The sequence below is a fragment of the Bos indicus x Bos taurus genome, chromosome 23, assembly GCF_003369695.1.
Source record: "Bos indicus x Bos taurus breed Angus x Brahman F1 hybrid chromosome 23, Bos_hybrid_MaternalHap_v2.0, whole genome shotgun sequence".
In the NCBI taxonomy this organism is placed as follows: domain Eukaryota; kingdom Metazoa; phylum Chordata; class Mammalia; order Artiodactyla; family Bovidae; genus Bos; species Bos indicus x Bos taurus.
The window spans coordinates 40,603,817-40,621,614 of record NC_040098.1 but is presented as its reverse complement, the minus strand read 5'-3'; the positions used below and the strand labels follow the sequence as shown (position 1 = coordinate 40,621,614).

At 40.6% G+C, this 17,798-nt stretch overlaps 1 protein-coding gene across 10 annotated transcripts in view; it reads right to left on the bottom strand.

Moving 5' to 3' along the window:
• Nucleotides 1–17,798, bottom strand: part of KIF13A (kinesin family member 13A) — a 202,790-nt gene that overhangs the window by 107,129 nt on the left and 77,863 nt on the right. For all 10 annotated transcript variants that reach the window (XM_027525256.1, XM_027525247.1, XM_027525249.1 and 7 more), the window contains exon 3: nt 10,765–10,777. In XM_027525256.1, coding sequence (XP_027381057.1) covers nt 10,765–10,777 — 13 coding nt within the window. The remainder of the gene's footprint in view (nt 1–10,764; nt 10,778–17,798) is intronic.

Below are 17,798 nucleotides of genomic sequence, written 5' to 3'. Positions count from 1 at the left end.
GTTGCCATTTTAAAAAAAAGAAAAAAAGCACCTTTTATGTTCCTTGAAGAAAGAGAGAGCCATCAGGGTTCTAAGAAATGTGACCTGTAATCATTTTTCTGATCCATAAATACCAAATGTAAAGGTACTTTCAACTGCATACCTCTTTCTACTTGCACACTTTCACTAATTGCACACTTTCTCCAATTATAAAACAGTTGATCCAGAAAGCATTCTGGCTAATTGCCACTGCTCGCGGTTTGAGGTACTACAGGGAACTCAGAGACACATTAGGCATGTGTTTCTGTCCTTTAGTCGCTTTTGGTCTAGTTATAGAGACAAAACAAAAGAATTCTTGAAAATTAAAAAGCATGTTTTTTTCCCCAAAATAATTTTTGTACTTTTCAACTCCTCTCTAGGCAGAAAGTGATTAACCCAATACTTTTCTCAAGATAATTTAATTTTAGGGAAAGAAACACCTCCAAACATACACATCAATTTTTTGCAAAATGCATCAAAGCATACTCCCTTTCTAATTTCTCCTTATTAAATTATTTCAGCATCATCTCAAATGTCACTCCCTTATGAACCTTTCTTAAGGACACTACTTCTTCTTACTCTGAATTTCATACCTCTCTGGCCAGATTGTATGGGTTAACATGTATAAGAGAGTTCCTTTTTTCTTCTACATTACTAATTCTGAGAGGTCAAGACCTTGGTTTTCCTAATGATTTTATTGCCCACAATTCCACCAAACAAAAATACTCTGAGAATTTACTTTTTAAAGCAACTTCACAGTGAATGGCCATTCACTTAAAAATGATCTCGTAAATCTGTGTTGTCACACATGACAGCTGCTTAAATAAAACAGGCCACACCAGTGAGTAGGGTAGTAGATTACCCAACAGTACTTGGTTGAAGGCTGTTTCCACTCGACTGTGAAAGTGACAAGACCAATGTCACCCTACAGACATGATCTGTGTGTTTACTGGATTCCCACTCATTTCCCAAAAGACAGGAGCAAGTTCCCCTATTCACTTACAGATTATGTCAAGAGTCAGGCATCTCTCCAGCTCTGAGATGTTCCACCAATGCCCAAGAAATCTTCCGGGTGGATGAGCACAGTGGGAAGTCCAGGGGGAAAAAGGAGAAGAGAAAACATGGAAGTCTAAGAAAATCTCCCCTCTGATAACCCCTTGGCTCTCTTCACCCTCTGGCCATTCTTCAAGACCTGCCCAAAGGTCACCTCCTCCAGTGCGTCCTCAACTTCCCTCCTCTGCGCTCTTTCACTCAATAGCTTCACCTCTCAAATACACAGTCCACCGAAGTAAGCACACATTTTATACTAAATGACGGCTGTGGGCATTTAAGCAAAGTGTCTACCAATACAATGCATGGTGCACAGTAAAACTCAGTCTACGGCAGCTACTGCTATCCGTTTTGACAGTCTCTACAGACGGACTCCTCTCCCAGTTAACAGAACAGCACAGTTTCCATTTACAGAGTGTTTATTATGTAGCAGGCACCATCCTAAGCGTGTTACTTTCTCATCAAGCTTGGAGGTTTCCTCAGCCAGGGACTGTGCTAATTCATTTCTTTAATCCTTACAGGCACAGACACAGTAGATAGGTGCTCTGTATTTGCTGAGTCAAATAAAGAAAGAAAAATGAAAAGGCAAAGAAGGTTCGTACGACCATGAGAAGAGAGCTGCTATAGTTCACCAAGTTCCTCGTCAAAAGGATCAACACAAGCCTCACTGTGTACTTCCTAGCCCCCAAGTCCAGAATGAAAAGGGCTTCCCACAGAGGGAAAAAAGTCCACTCTATGTGGGCTGGCTGGGCTTTGCACGAAGGAGTGTGTCTCCCTGTGCTCACACGATCCTGCCATCCTCCTCTCTGGGTACAATTCACCCACTGTTCACATCTGCAGACTGAGCTGCTTGCTACTCACAGCTTGTTCTGACTCTGGAACTGCACCTGAGATCTCTCCACAAATCCCATTTCTCCGGTTTTATAAATATCGGCGAGCCCATGTCCTGTTGGGGGTTACTTCAACTCTGTTCATTTGAAAGAGTACAGTGACTACGAGAGACGTGGTGTGCCAAATGTGTTCACGTGTCAGCACACTGGTGGAGAACTGAAGCAGACCAAAAAGAATTAAAGCCCTGCATTCATGCCATGTCGAAATGAAGATGTTTAGCGTGATCTGTTTTCCACCACTTACAATGCTGTACATGTTTAATCTTCCTCACCATACTGTGAGTTCCAGAGAGCAGGAACCACTAGTTAAAGTGCCTCTTGAGCCCCACAAATTCTTCACACTGTACCTTCCACAAATGTTCTCAATTATAGGCATCTAATAAATGACATTTGAATGAATACAGTAAAAATGCCTCCTAGGAAAAAACGCAGTGGGGTAGGGCTCTGCTGCCATTCAATTCATGCAGCTGCAACACTCATGGGCTCAGATATAAAGGCAGAAATGTAAGGGGTGACAGCAGAGTGGCTGCATTTAACAGGGTAAGAGAAACAGCAAAAACCTCAGGATGGATGCTAAAAAGAAGTTCCACATTCAGCTATATGTTTGGTCTGAAACAGAAATATGATCCAAGCTACAAATGTAATTTAAATTGCGTCTGTAGGCACACTCAAAAGTCAAGAGATAAAACAATTTAAATAATGTTTTTATTTAACCTAATACACTTGTTAAAATATTTACTTTTTTCCTCATACTAAGTCTTTGATGTCTGCTGTGTATTTTTACACTCACAAAAATCTCAGTTTTGACCAGCCACATAGCACATGTTCAAATGCTGCGTGTGGCTAAGTGGCTGCTGTATTGGACAGAACGGGTCTACAACTCACCTCATTTCAGGCCACCACTCAGTTTTCAGAAATGCACAAAGTGAATGATGAAAATGATGGAGGTCACAGACTGTAAAATGAGTCTGAATGAAACTGCACTTCAGATGGCATAAGCTGTATAGAGTGATTTCTCCCTCCTTATTTCCGAGCCTTTTTCGGTAAAGTCAGGTTTTTTGGCATGGCAGTATGACCCATTAAAGGATACTGCCTCCAAAAAGTAACAATTTTATTTTGTTATGCTGTCATTTTCTCCTGTTCAAGATTTTGCCAACAAACTTATGTAATTAGAAGAGGGATTAAACACCCTTAAATTCAATAGTTCTTAACAGGGCTTGTAAATAAAAAACAGGAAGATCCCCTGGAGAAGGGCATGGCAACCCACTCCAGTATTCTTGCCTGGAGAATCCCACGGATAGAGAAGTCTGACGGGATATAGCCCATGGGGTCACACAGAGTCAGACACAACTGAGCTACTAAGACTTTCACTTTAAAGTGAGTTTAATTAGTAAGATCAAATTGTTCAATGACTCTTACACTAACTTATGGAGATCTTAAAATGATGATCATGGCTTTAAAAATGAGCAAACGGTGTAAAGAAGAATGTGATTGTAAACAAAGTGATCTTGCAGATATTTACTTTTGCTTCAGACTCTTCCTTCTTACTCTTTCCTGCTTTTTTCACTTCCATAAAACCCAAAAAACAGAAAAACCGCTTTACAAGCACATGGTGTAACAGACAGCAGCAGCAACCAGAAGGCCTAGAATTGCAGCCCAAAGCTCTCTCACTGGATGGCCTGGGCCGATCACTCCTTAAGCCTCCATCTCCTTAATCTCAGACTCTGAATGGGCTCAGTTCAGACATTTCTTCCAGCTCCAAAGTGCTCACTTGGCACATGGACAGTTCTCAACAAATACTGAAGGGTGAAGAAGAAAACAGAAAAGGGAGGAAGAATTCATTTGTTTTCCTCTGCCTGTGTTTCAGTGTAGCTCCCTGGGAAAGTAAGATACTTGCGCCAGAGATGACAGAGGCATGAAAAGGAAGTGTCCGAGAACATGCCTGACGTTCTGAGGGCCGTCAGGGAGACTGGAACTGGGCTTCTAAAGGCAAAGCTCCCGTGACCGGGACATTTTCCTGGTTTCCATCAACAGAGCGTGCATAACACATATCCAGACAGAGATCTTCACACACACACACTAAGGAAAAACACACCTATCTCAACTCTGAAAATTCTGAGACAAAGGCTCTTTATTTTAAACCAATGAGGAGGCATAAAGCAGGTGTCTCTATGTTTGTCTAAAAGCTTATTTTTCTTTTTAAGGGAAGTAGAACATGCTCTAATAAACATTGCATGATATGCTACGGGGGAAAGGATTAAATGGTATGCGCTAGGCCCATGCTGAAATAAATGTTTCTCTACTCTGGAGGACAAATTTACAAAATGTAACACCAAAAAGAAAATCCAAATAAATAGTACAAAACAATTTACACAAGGATACATTTGTGGAAATTTCTCTATTCTACACGCACGTGCAATATGAAAAAAATGTTCAATCTTACTCTCAAGTTCAACCAGAAGAATGTTTTTTCCTTGTCCTAATACAACACTAGAAAAAATAACTTTTAAGAACAGAAGAAACACAATTCGGCGAGAACTAGTTTAAGTGTCCGCGGTGTCGCCATGAGCAGCAGCACCACAAGGTACTTGGTTTCTCTTCTGAGTTTTCACTGGCTCTTCCCCTTCCAGTCCCGAAAACAGGATGGGTCCCTGCTCACCCCTATTTTCTCACGTCTTCTATCCTACTTAATCCTTTCTTCCTTGACCACATAATCAATAGCTCTTCCTTTACCTCCTACCTCCTTCCCATCAGGATGTACCCGACCTTTCCAGGGCAGACTACAAACTGTGAGTTACCTGCTAGGCGTCTCTCAGATGCTTTGCCATCATTTCTAATTCAATTCACTCTAAAACTGTACTCTTTCACTTTGCCTTGCACCAAACAGGTCTTTCTTCAGTTCCTGCTGAATTTTCAGTTACTCGGCTTCAAATTCCAGATCCATCTCTGCCTCCTCTTGTGGCACCATCTTCTCCCACATGCTATCAGCATTCAAGTCCTGGATACTTCAGTTCTGCAATGTTTTGATCATTCTTCCCTTCCTCTTTTCTCATGGCACCACACCAATGAAGGCCCTCATTATCTCTCATTTTATTGAAAAAGAGGTAATGAATTTTCTTCATTCCTGGCTCGTTTTATTGAATATCATCCTTTTCCCACCCACTGACCAAACCCAATTTATTTTATGCTCTGCTTTCAGATTAACCTGAAAGGGAGTTTGAATCAGGCCACTGCTTTGTTCAAAACAGAGACACGGAATGTATCGAGATGCAATCCTGGTATCAAGGTCCTCCACAGCGGGATTTGGTTTCAACCTCCTCCTTTTTTTTTTTTTTTGGCCATGTCACACAGCTTGTGGGATCTTAGTTCCCTGACCAGGGATCGAAATCATGCCCTTGGCAGTGAAAGCTCAGAGTCCTAACCAGTGGACCGTCAGAGAAGCTCCTCAACCTCCTAGATGTGTCCCCCAGGATTCCCTTCCATGGACCAGCAGTCCAACTCTATGCTATGTCATTCTCTGAATACAGTTGATATTTTCTCCATCTCTTGGCACATCTGCCTACAACCCAATGGTCAACTATATCTGAGATGCTAATAAAAAAGTATTGTGCATTTTCAACTAAGTATATCCCTAAATATCTAATGTTTTTGAAGCTACTGTAAATGATTGGGTTCCTGTTGATTTTTATTTTCTAATTGCTCATGCTATTTTAAAGAGGTACAATTTGTATTTTGACCTTTTTCCTGCCACCCTGCCACCGCTAAGTTCTAGAAGCTTATTCAGAGATTCGTTAATGTTTATCAAATATATGACCTTACTGTCTACAAAAAAATATGCTTTTGCTTCCTCCATTCTGATCTGAATTTCTTTTTCTTGCTTAATTACACTGGCTAAGAAGCCCAGTCTATGCTGAAGAGAAGTGGCTACTCCTCACCTATTTCGCATCTTGGATGGAAAGGGTCCCGTCTTTCACTGTAAATATGACGACACCTGTGTATGTTTAATGCGTGCCCATTACCATCTTGAGGAGGTTTCTGTCTACTAAAACCTGCTGCAAGTTTATGACATAAACAAGTGTTGAACTTTGTCAAATGCTTTCCACATAGCCTTTTCTATTTTATTCTGTGAATACGAAGTACATCTTTTTTTTCATAATTAATAGTTTATTTTTTAAAGCAGTTTTAGGTTTACAGAAAAACTGATCAGCTAGTGCAAAGAGTTGCCATATACCCCCTCTTCACAAACATCCCCTCAGCAGTTTCTGTCATTACTAATAACTTGTATTAGTTATGCTATATTTATTATAATCAATAAACCAATATCAATACATTATTAAGACCTAAATTCCATACATCAAGGTTCACTCTTTTGAGCTATACAGTCCTATGAGTTTTGATAATTGCATAATGTCATATATCTACCTTTAGAGTAGCATACAGAACAATTTCACTGCTCTAAAAATCCTGTACTTTACCTATTTATTCATCTCTCCTCTCCTCTCACTCCTCCTGGCAACCACTGATTTTGCCCCTCTTTCTCTGAAGGCATCCAAGTTTGCATTAAACTTTAATTTGGATTTAAAGTGGATCTGGCATATTGTAAGTGCTGAATTAAAGACAGCTATTATTAATAGAAACAATGAAAATAGCATAGCATTCTAAGAGTACAGTTCCAAAGATAGATAAAAAGACTGCAAGACTTCTTTCCGGTATAACAGTTGGGTAGGAACAATGATAACTCAACCAAATATTCCAAGAGACACCCCCTCCTTTCTCCTAATCACACCTCTACCTTAGAATATTTTTAAGTAAAATGCGCAAAATCCTCACACATAATACAAACAGAAAATACAATAGGGAGGTGATTATTATTTACCATCATCATTAGGCATAATTTCAATAATCGTCCGAATGCAGACTACAGGAAAAGGCAGATAGTCCTCAGGAAAACACAAATTAATGTCATGACAAGAAAATCCAAATTGCTGGTGAGATTTGTAAGGTCCAATGGGCACTTTCCCTCTGGGGACAGGCCACAGAAGAGGATCAGGATTACGACCCAGCCGGGCATTTGGGTCTCCTTGAGAATGGAACTAGGACAGAGTGTTTCCTCTGGCTCAGTTCAGTTCAGTTCAGTCACTCAGTCGTGTCCGACTCTGTGAGACCCTATGGACTGCAGCACGCCAGGCCTCCCTGTCCATTGCCAACTCCCAGAGTTCACTCAAACTCAAGTCCATTGAGTTGGTGATGTCATCCAACCATCTCATCCTGTCACCCGCTTCTCCTCCTGCCCTCAATCTTTCCCAGCATCAGGGTCTTTACTAAGAGTCAGTTCTTCACATCAGGTGGCCAAAGTACGGGAGTTTCAGCTTCCACATCAGTCCTTCCAACAAATATTCAGGACTGATCTTCAGGACGGACTGGTGGGATCTCCTTGCTGTCCAAGGGACTCTCAAGAGCCTTCTCCAACACCACAGTTCAAAAGCATCAATTCTTTGGCACTCAGCTTTCATTATAGTCTAACTCTCACACCCATACATGACTATGGGAAAAAACCATAGCTTTGACTAGATGGACCTTAGTTGGCAAAGTAATGTCTCTGCTTTTCAATATGATGTCTAAGTTGGTCATACCTTTTTTCCAAGGAGCAAGCGTCTTTTAATTTCATGGCTGCAGCCACCATCTGCAGTGATTTTGGAGCCCCTCAAAATAAAATCTGTCACTGTTTCCATTGTTTCCCCACCTATTCTCTGGCTTAGTCTTTAGCAAAGTGGTTCTGTCCACCAGTGAAGGGAACACATAATTTAGCTAAACTGGAACCTTCTTTCTGCTAAACTGGTGAAGTGTCCTTCTGGTACAACAGGTTTTTCTTTTTTTTCTTCATTCATTCAACAGTCATTGTGTAGATGCTATGTAAAGGTTCAAGTATAGGTTTTTAATATTTTGCCTGGTCTTAGCTGTCAGTTCTGCAGAAGTCAGAACAGGACTTTCCATCCTGGGTCTGACAGATAGTTTCCTCTTGATTTTATATTACACTATGCACATGTTCTGTACTCCAACCCCATTAGAATGCTAGGATCTGGTCTGATTCATGCAGCACTTGGCCCCTGCCCAGAATATTTGTTAAATGAAACCAAAATGTCTTCTTTGATGCTTTTACTAATTATGCATGTCAAAATCTCATTGTCTGAATAAATTAAAGTTCATGCTTATATAGTCATCATTAAAAATATGTTTCCCATTTGCTTTCAATATTCAAAGTTTCTGCATGAAAAGACCTTATCTTAGCATCTTTTTAAAAACTTTCAGTTTGTTATGTCATTTATTTGAATTTAAGATGATCTTCATACTTTCTAGATGTGCCTTATGGCATGCGCGCACACACACACACGCGCGCACATATGTGCATGTGTGTGTGTGTGTGTGTGCACATGCGTGTATATATATATTTACATTTAATGTCATTCATTTTATCTTGGAAATTTCATGACACTTCATAGGAACTATTAATAGAATACCTAGTGAACGCACAAAACTTTTATATACCAGGTAGAAGGTAATGCCAACCCACTCCAGTGCTCTTGCCTGGAAAATCCCATGGATGGAGGAGCCTGGTAGGCTGCAGTCCATGGGGTCACGAAGAGTCGGACACAACAGAGCGACTTCACTTTCACTTTTCACTTTCATGCATTGGAGAAGGAAATGGCAACCCGCTCCAGTATTCTTGTCTGGAGAATCCCAGGGATGGGGGAGCCTGGTGGGCTGCCATCTCTGGGGTCGCAGAGTCGGACACGACTGAGGCGACTTAGCAGCTGCAGCAGCAGCAGCAGAAAGTAACCAGAACATTTCTGTATGTAAAGCAATTAGTGATTTTTTTAAAATGTGGTTTTGTGCCTCTTTTTCATTTCACTGCTTCTCCTGCATTAAGTAACCCTATGTGGAACTGCTCAGGATTTTAGTGCCTTTTTCTGTAAGGAGAGAATTAAATACATCACAAGGTTGGCTGTCTGTTCTGAAACCTTTAGGAACCAACAGCAAGGGAACAAAGAGCTACTTAAGGGGAGCTCACATCTTTCTGAGTAGCAGAGACATTTTTGGTTATACTTTTCCACATCAATAGGGGCTTCCCTGGTGGCTCTAGTGGTAAAGCACCCGCCTGTTAATGCAAGAGATGAGGGTTCAATCCCTGGGTTGGAAAAATCCCCTGGAGTAGGAAATGGCAATCCTTCAGCATTCTTGCCTGGGAAATCCCATGACAGAGGAGCCTGGAGGGCTACAGTCCAAGGGGTCGCAAAAGACTCAGAAATGACTGAGCACATACCACGTCAATGATTGCTCAGGAATAACCTTCTAATCCCTCAGATTTGGCCAGGATGCGAGTGCTTATATTTCTAAACATCATACACTGCCTCTTTCTTAAAAGATTTCATATTATTTGTTCAATGCATGGCTTCCTTACTGGAGATGGAACTCTTAATGCCAAGGACAATTGCTATACTGCTATCAATAAACATAAAGGATAACATTTAGCATTTTAGGGAGGTCTCAATACTCCAAAAGCCAAGTTAGATTTTCCTTCATAATCCCAGAGATAAGTAAGTCTAATCTATCCTGTATTTCTTCCCCTTACCTGTGTCTTAGATTCTGACTATATAATATATGTGGGTGTAGCCTGACTTGATCCCATCTCAAAAACCAAACCAGCATCACTGATCAGAGGCTGGTTGCATTTCTCCTTCCTTTTGATAACCAATAAAATACTCACCGGTAATAAAAATCAGCCTTCACTCATTCAAGAGTTGATCATTCAGATGATGTCGTGCTTCTCATTGTCTTCTTTTTCTACCTACTCTTTAATTCTTAGGCTTCTCACTGGCACACATGCCAATGAAGGCTGGCCGGAGCATGGGGGCTAGCTCTAATTAGCGGACTTTGCAATTGGCTAGAAACTCCAAAGGGCCACATAAAGTTGGCAGACATCTGAAACTCCAAAAGTTTGGAGAATTTTTCTGATGATATCAATGATTCTTAGTAGGACACAGAAAAGATAGTTTGTCCAGTCAATAACCCAGTTACCAATCTACCATGATGTTACCATATTTGTCTTCCCATGTTCTAGGTGGTGATATTATATAGTTCTGCATTACTCTATGAAGGCTTCCTTCATAGCTCAGTTGGTAAAGAATCTGCCTGCAATGCAGGAGACTCCGGTTTGATTCCTGGGTTGGGAAGATCCGCTGGAGAAGGGATAGGTTACCCACTCCAGTATTTTTGAGTTTCCCTTGTGGCTCAGCTGGTAAAGAATTCACCTGCAACGCAGGAGACCTGGGTTCAATCCCTGGGTTAGGAAGATTTCCCTTGGAGAAGGGAAAGGCTACCCACTCCAGTATTCTGGCCTGGAGAAGTCCATGGACTGTAGTCCATGGGGTGGCAAAGAGTCGGACACAACTGAGCAACTTTCACTTTCACTCTCCATTACCCTATCCGTGAATTATTGTTATTATCATGTTATTTCCTCTCTCTGGGCCTCATGTCATCATCAACAAAATATAAACAACAGCCAGATGGGTTTGTTCTGAAAACCCACGCATTAGTTCCAAAGATGAAATAATGTATTAAAGTGCTTTATAAGATGTAGAGGCCCAACATTACCAACATTAACTGTTCATGGTTTACGTTTTACATTAGAATGCTGAACCGTCTTCTCAAAAGCAGAGGTGTTTCAGAGGGGTCACTGTGATAGATGAAATTCGAAATTTTGGCACACGTGGCCAGCATGCACACCAAATTCTGTGTAGGTGCTTACCTTGGGAGGTTTCCTGAATGATGGAAACAAAAAATTTCAGCAGCAGAAGTAGAGGGTTGTCCACACAGCAGCGATATATCAGGAGGAAGCAATGAAAGAAAAAAAAAAAACAAGGCAAACTCAGTATCTTGATTACATGATCTAATATATGCTCTACTTCACAAAGATCAGAAGCAAAATTTACTCCACTGCCTGAAGCAATAAACTCTTATAGTTGCTCAAAAACACAGTGTGGGCATAAGAAGTTTCTTCCTTGGCTTAATAGAATCTATCCAGTCATTCAGAGGTATTTTTAATGATTATAAAGTAGCCAACAAAAAGAGCATCAGAAAAAAAGAAAAAGAAAGAAAGAAACATGCTGCAATCATATTGCTTGTGGTTAAATACTTCAAAATCAATTTTCATATTTGAATTTTTTAATTGACACATATATATATATTTCCTTTGAAAAATAATATGGGATTTCTCCCCCACTTAGAAAGCATTGTTTAGATGACAATTTTCACATATTTCAACCCTGAGTATAAATTTAAAAGCAAATTGCATCCTTATCATCAACCACACATGAATTTTTTTATCATTCAATTTTGCATTAAAAAAAAAACTCTGCATCCAGTAACATCTCTGAAAAGGAAATAGTTTTCAAAGTAACAAACCATTAGACTAACTTCCTCGGTAAATGTTTTGATTGTGTACAAAGTTAAGGAGCTGAACTATGATTTATATGGTATGTAATCCTATCACAGGGGTTTGGCCTTCTGGATGTGGTTATTCTTAACCAGTCTCTAATACCGATTCAGAAACTCCAAAATGATTGTTAAAAAGAAATGGGGGGTTTTTCCTGTGGCTTTAATCTTTCTTCATAGGGAACAGAACCATGAGAATTTTTTTTTTAAAAAAAGGATTTTCCTGGGCAGAGGGCATGGGAACTCAAGGTATAGGCACGAACAGCTCGGTGCCCTCTCTCCATCACTGTGTTCAACTGCGATCAAGACTGCCGGCAGAAACATAAATAACCTCAGAAATGCAGATGACACCACCCTTAAGGCAGAAAGCAGAGAAGAACTAAAGAGCCTCTTGATGAAAGTGAAACAGGAGAGTGAAAAAGTTGGCCTAAAACTCAACATTCAGAAAACTAAGATCATGGCATCTGGTCCCGTCACTTCATGATAAATAGATGGGACAACAGTGGAAACAGTGACAGCCTTTATTTTGGGGGGCTCCAAAATCACTGCAGATAGTGACTGCAGCCATAAAATTAAAAGACACTTGCCCCATTGGAAGAAAAGTTATAACAAACCTAGACAGCATATTAAAAAGCTGAGACATTACTTTGCCAACAAAGGTCGGTCTAGTCAAAGCTATGGTTTTTCCAGTAGTTGTGTATGGATGTGAGAGTTGGACTATAGATAAAGTCTAAGTGCCGAAGAATTGATGCTTTAGAACTGTGGTGTTGGAGAAGACTCTTGAGACTCCCTTGGACTGCAAGGAGATCCAACCAGTCCATCCTAAAGGAAATCAGTCCTAAATATTCATTGAAAGGACTGATGCTGAAGCTGAAATTCTAATACTTTGGCCACCTGATGAGAAGAGTTGACTCATGAGAAAAGACCCTGATGCTGGGACAGATTGAGGGCAGGAGGAGAAGGCAATGACAGAGGATGAGATGGTTGGACGGCATCCCCGACTCAATGGACGCGAGTTTGAGTAAACTCTGGAAGTTGGCAATGGACAGGGAGGCCTGGCGTGCTGCAGTCCATGGGGTTGCAAAGAGTCGAACAAGTGAGCAACTGAACTGAACTGTGTTCAGTATCCCTCCCAGAACTATGAGGCCCCCAAATAAAACCCAGAGTTCAATATCAAGAAAAGAAACTCCATGGATTCCACAATTAGGTAGATAACCCTAACCTTTAAATCTATGGAAAGAAAATCATAACCTTTCTTATAATGATAAAGAATTATCTTCTTGAAATTCCATGAATTAGCTAAAAAGAAATGAATCCTTATGTCATGACCGCAGGCAGGGACAAGAGGAATGTGATTTTTGTCTTCAGGTTTCAGAGGGAAACTACCTAGAAAAACTGGTATCTCAAGCTGCTATTATGAAGTTTCAACATTCTGTGCATCTATCCTTTTAAACAAGACAAACATTTATGGATGTGGTTATAACAATGCACACATGGTTTCAAATATAAGAGAGCCATGGGTCTTTGCTCTGTACATAAAGCTTGAGGTTTCTTCCAAGAAAATTTCTTTAAGTGGAACAACGGCTCTAAAAGGCATCTATTCTGAACAGGTAGAACAATAATTAATCATAATAATAAAACCTCACTCACAGTACTTTTGATAAAGCCCTCTCTTATACTGCCTGCTTTATTTTTTTTTTGACATCTGAAATGATTTTTAATCTTCATATTATTTTTTTTTGAACAAGAACCTTTTTGAAGAGCTCTATTTATGCTATGAAACACAGGTATAGCCTTTTTTGGCTCCTTCTGACAACAGAAATAAAAACAAAAACAGTTTCCAGGGGGTATAACTTCAGTAGAATCAGCCATAAACACGGGAAATTGATATCTCAGCAAGGGGACCCTCCAAAGCTTCCCTTATAATACGATAATAGTGGGAAGCCTGATCTTTTTTTTTTTATTTTATTTTAAAACTTTACATAATTGTATTAGTTTTGCCAAATATCAAAATGAATCCATCACAGGTATACATGTGCTCCCCATCCTGAACCCTCCTCCCTCCTCCCTCCCCATACCCTCCCTCTGGGTCGTCCCAGTGCACTAGCCCCAAGCATCCAGTATCGTGCATAAAAGCCATTTAAATCACGTGCTTTATTTAACGGGGGAAAGAAAAGTCACTTGACTTGGCCTACAATAAAGCAACCATATGAAACAGCATGGGACAAATTAGTAAAATGTATGTTTCACATTAAGGCTACAATGAACCAAGGAATCTAATGGGGGTGGAACATGCTCACAGGAATCCCAGGGATTTCCCCAGGGTTCTCCTGTGCTTCATGACTGTATAATCATCATCACCAGCAGCACAGAGTAAGTGCTGGCTTTTAGCCAGTAGTGCGCTGGCCTCCTTTGGCACCCAATAATAGAGCGATCCTTTCCTTATTGACATTTCAACACAGTTTTCTTTACTCCTATTAGGAAACCAATCCTATTTCAGCATTTTAAGTACTTTGTAAATGTATCTCTTTGTCTTAGAAAGAAACCACATAATATGGGAATGCCAGGATAATTCAGCTACCTTCCTTTATGTTTCTAAGGATGGTTTGTTAAGAGTAAATGGAGGGACTTCCCCGGTGGCCCAGTGGCTAACACTCTGCACTCCCAATGCAGGTGGCCTGGGTTTGATCCCAGGTCAGGGAACTAGACCCCACATGCCACAGCCGAGACCTGGCGCAGGCAAAACAAATAAATAAATATCAAATATTAATAATAAAAAAATGGGAGACCAGGATGCATGGGGAAAAGGCAGGTCACTAAGTGAAAACTGCCACTACTCAAATTACTCATCATTTAGTTTAGATCAAGGATCCTGGCTGCAGAAGGAAAAGTAAGTCATTTGGTTTATCACAACTGTACTTCATTCACTGATAAACATTTCTTGAGGTTTGAATTAGCTGATAAGAAACTAAGCATCCTAATCCAGAACCATAGTTTACTGCCCCATCTCCAGAGGCTCTGTATCATTTTCTGGTAATTGTGAAGAGAAAGTTTTCCAACATGAGTAATACTGATACTATAACCAAATGCAGCACGTTATCCTTTGAGGGGAAAAAAGGAAAAACTAATGTGATATTGCAATGTAAAGATAAAAGTTTTCTCTCATGTATCTATGTATCTATGAAAAAAGATGAATATAAACATCTATCATGAACATAATCAATATTAAAAGTATATATTTTTAAGTTACAGCCTTTGTTGGTTATATCAGTGAAGTCTTAACAAAGAGTTCCGTCTAACTCTCAACTAGGTCCAGGCTATTGCTGATACCTAGGTGGTTCCTTTAGAGAAAGATGCAATATTCCTAGCTAAGCAAACATCCAATGAACTATAAAGAACACCCCATCAAAGAGAACTCACTGACCTGCAGACACAGGCTTAGAGAGAAAATAAGAACGTGTGGTTCTACGCTGATTGACGCTAACTCTACTTTGTAAACACCAAAGGTTCTTTCCTCTCTCAGGACAAAAAAGTTAATGGGTCTCTTCAAGGTCACCCACACTTCATGCACTCCCCACACAACTCTTATAACTTCCATGCCTTTCACCCACTCGGTCTCTCCCTTCTGCCTGAGCAAATCGCCCCTCTCCAAAACCCAGCTCCAGGCTCCAGTCTCAATTCCTCACCAATTGTTTGAGACCACATTGGCCTTCACCAGCTGATAGCTGAGGATTCCTACGGTCAACAAAACAGCCTAACATCACGGCCACACATAAAGTCCTATAACCTTCAGTGATCCTGTCTGAATTCGAGTCTTGTGTATCCTTAAGACTTAAACCCTTGAAAGCAGAGGCCACGCCAAGTGCTACTTGCATGATACCTCAGTCCCCATCCCCACCCAGTTATGCAGTACTGAAATCACAGGAAGAGCTCAGAAGGAAGTTTGTACACTTGTGGCTTAAACATAATCTAGGTGTGAAGCCTTTCTTTCATCACCACCACAATCTCACAATTCCAAAGTTTGGGGAAGGTGTCAAGGACTGTCAGAAAATGGAGACCATTTCCTATGTCTTATTTAAATATAATTATTTCTCTAGAGCAGCATTTCACACAGAGAAATTCAAAGGGATGTTAGCTAGGGTCAAGTCCTCAAGAGCTTCAGAAGTCAACTAGACTCAGAAATGCAGGTTCAGTTTGATGACACAAGACACACACACACACACACACACACACACACACACACACACACACACACATGGATATGGGACTGTAAAGATAAGCTGGACCTGTATGTGGCCAGGTCTTGAAATGAGGAGTAGGTACTGAATTTAGTAAGCTATATAAGAGTTTAACAAGAGAGTGAAATAAATAAGGCAGTATAAATAGCATATTACAATGACAACAATCCTATGTAGCTATCATTCTCTTTTCACACCTTACACCAAAAGATGATGCTCGGGCAAGGAGTCTTTTGTCCAGTATTTACAGCCCATCAACTACCCCAGTCAGTGCTGCAAGAGACATGAATGATGAGTGCTTTCTTCAGAAACAGAAAATTCTCTTCCATGTGCTAAAAAATGTTTTGATTAATTGTTGGAAATTGCCAACTTACATCGGAAAGATACAGAATTAAATGATATTTGACTCTTAGAGACTACTCTAATGACATATACTTTATAAAACCCTTGATTTTCACCTTCCACTTGGAGAACTAAACATCAGAGTCCAAGTAATCCTGTTAAACCAGCAAGCATTTACTGCATACCGATCACTACACTGAACATCATAGGTGCTTTGAGGGATAAGAGAGGAATGAGGCATAGCCTCTGACCTCAACACTTTGTGAGAGAGACAGATACATTCATGAAGAACTAATATCCAGTAGACTGGGATGCCTGGGATGGAGCACAGGCAGAAGCAAAGAGCTATATTCAAGTCCACAAATATTTAACACACACTGTGCACTTTGTTGAGAAACAACTTAGACATGCTGCCTTGCAGACATCAATAAATGCAACTTATACACACAATTATGATACAATGTGATGTGCACAGCAGCCCCAGAGGGAAAGATCACCTGGGGAAGAAGGGAAGTTTCTCAGAGAAGGAAACCCCTGCACCATATCTAGGAGGTGAAGAGAGTCACCCAGCTGACAGGGTAAAGAAGTGGCCCTTCAATAAAAAAAAAAAAAAAAAAGAAGTGGCCCTTCAATAGGGAGAACTGTGAGTGAAAAAAGTACTGGAGCACACAGCCTGCTCGAGGACCACAGCATCGTGCGAGCTCAGTAGTTTGTCCACAGAAAGAGACTGGACCCAGGGTTGGGACTGTGTTTGATAAGTGACTATAAAGGTTCATCTTCCACTATGATTTATTAAGTGTAGTTTGAAGATAAGTTCATATATTTGTAAACCAACAAATGAATACATTCATATATACAAAACTATATAGCAAGCACTTCTATGAGTTATAAAAAAACAGATCCAGTGAAGTTGCTCAGTCGTGTCTGACTCTTTGCGATCCCATGGACTGTAGCCTACCAGGCTCCTCCATCCATGGAATTTTCCAGGCAAGAGTACTGAAGTGGGTTGCCATTTCCTTCTCCAGGGGATCTTCCCGACCCAGGGATTGAACCCAGGTCTCCCGCACTGCAGGCAGAAGCTTTACCATCTGAGCTACCAGGGAAGCCCAAAATGCAGATGGGGTTACATATACATTTTGAATAGCCCTTGACACCCACCACAAGAAGAAGGCAAATGGCAAAACGTTAATGAACTGGTTAATTCAAATAGATTGCTACAATAAAATGCAAAACTTGAGGGGACTACACGAGCATATCCACAGGAACTATTAACTCAACCTAATGATGTTCATTCAATATATGTGTGTGTGTGTTTCCAAAATTAAAATGGATACACAAAGCAAATGGAAAGTTTAGCAAGTTACAGGGCATTATTTGGTGGAATTACTATCCACTGATAATAGCCTTCCTGCCTTTTTTCTCCTGATATTTGTCAAGGAAAATGCCTGAATTAGTCCCCCTGACTAACGAAACACAGCCAGCTACTGCTGTGGGCGACAGGCCTCTGAGAAGCCCCTGGCCGCCTCTGTGGAGAGTTCTCCAAGCCACTGCACAGAGCTCCAGCTTCTCATCACCATGGATGCAACTCCCAGTGGGGGGAGCCTGGCAAGAACTCACACTAGATTAACCAAAACAAAGTTGAGCAGAGAAAACATGGCTCTTGTGCAATTTTCTTGCTGGGTCTTCAAAAGGACCATGCAGCGAAGCTTAAAAAAAAAAAAAAGGCAGCAGTAAGCACCAATTCTTGATTTTAAATCAAGAATCAGGC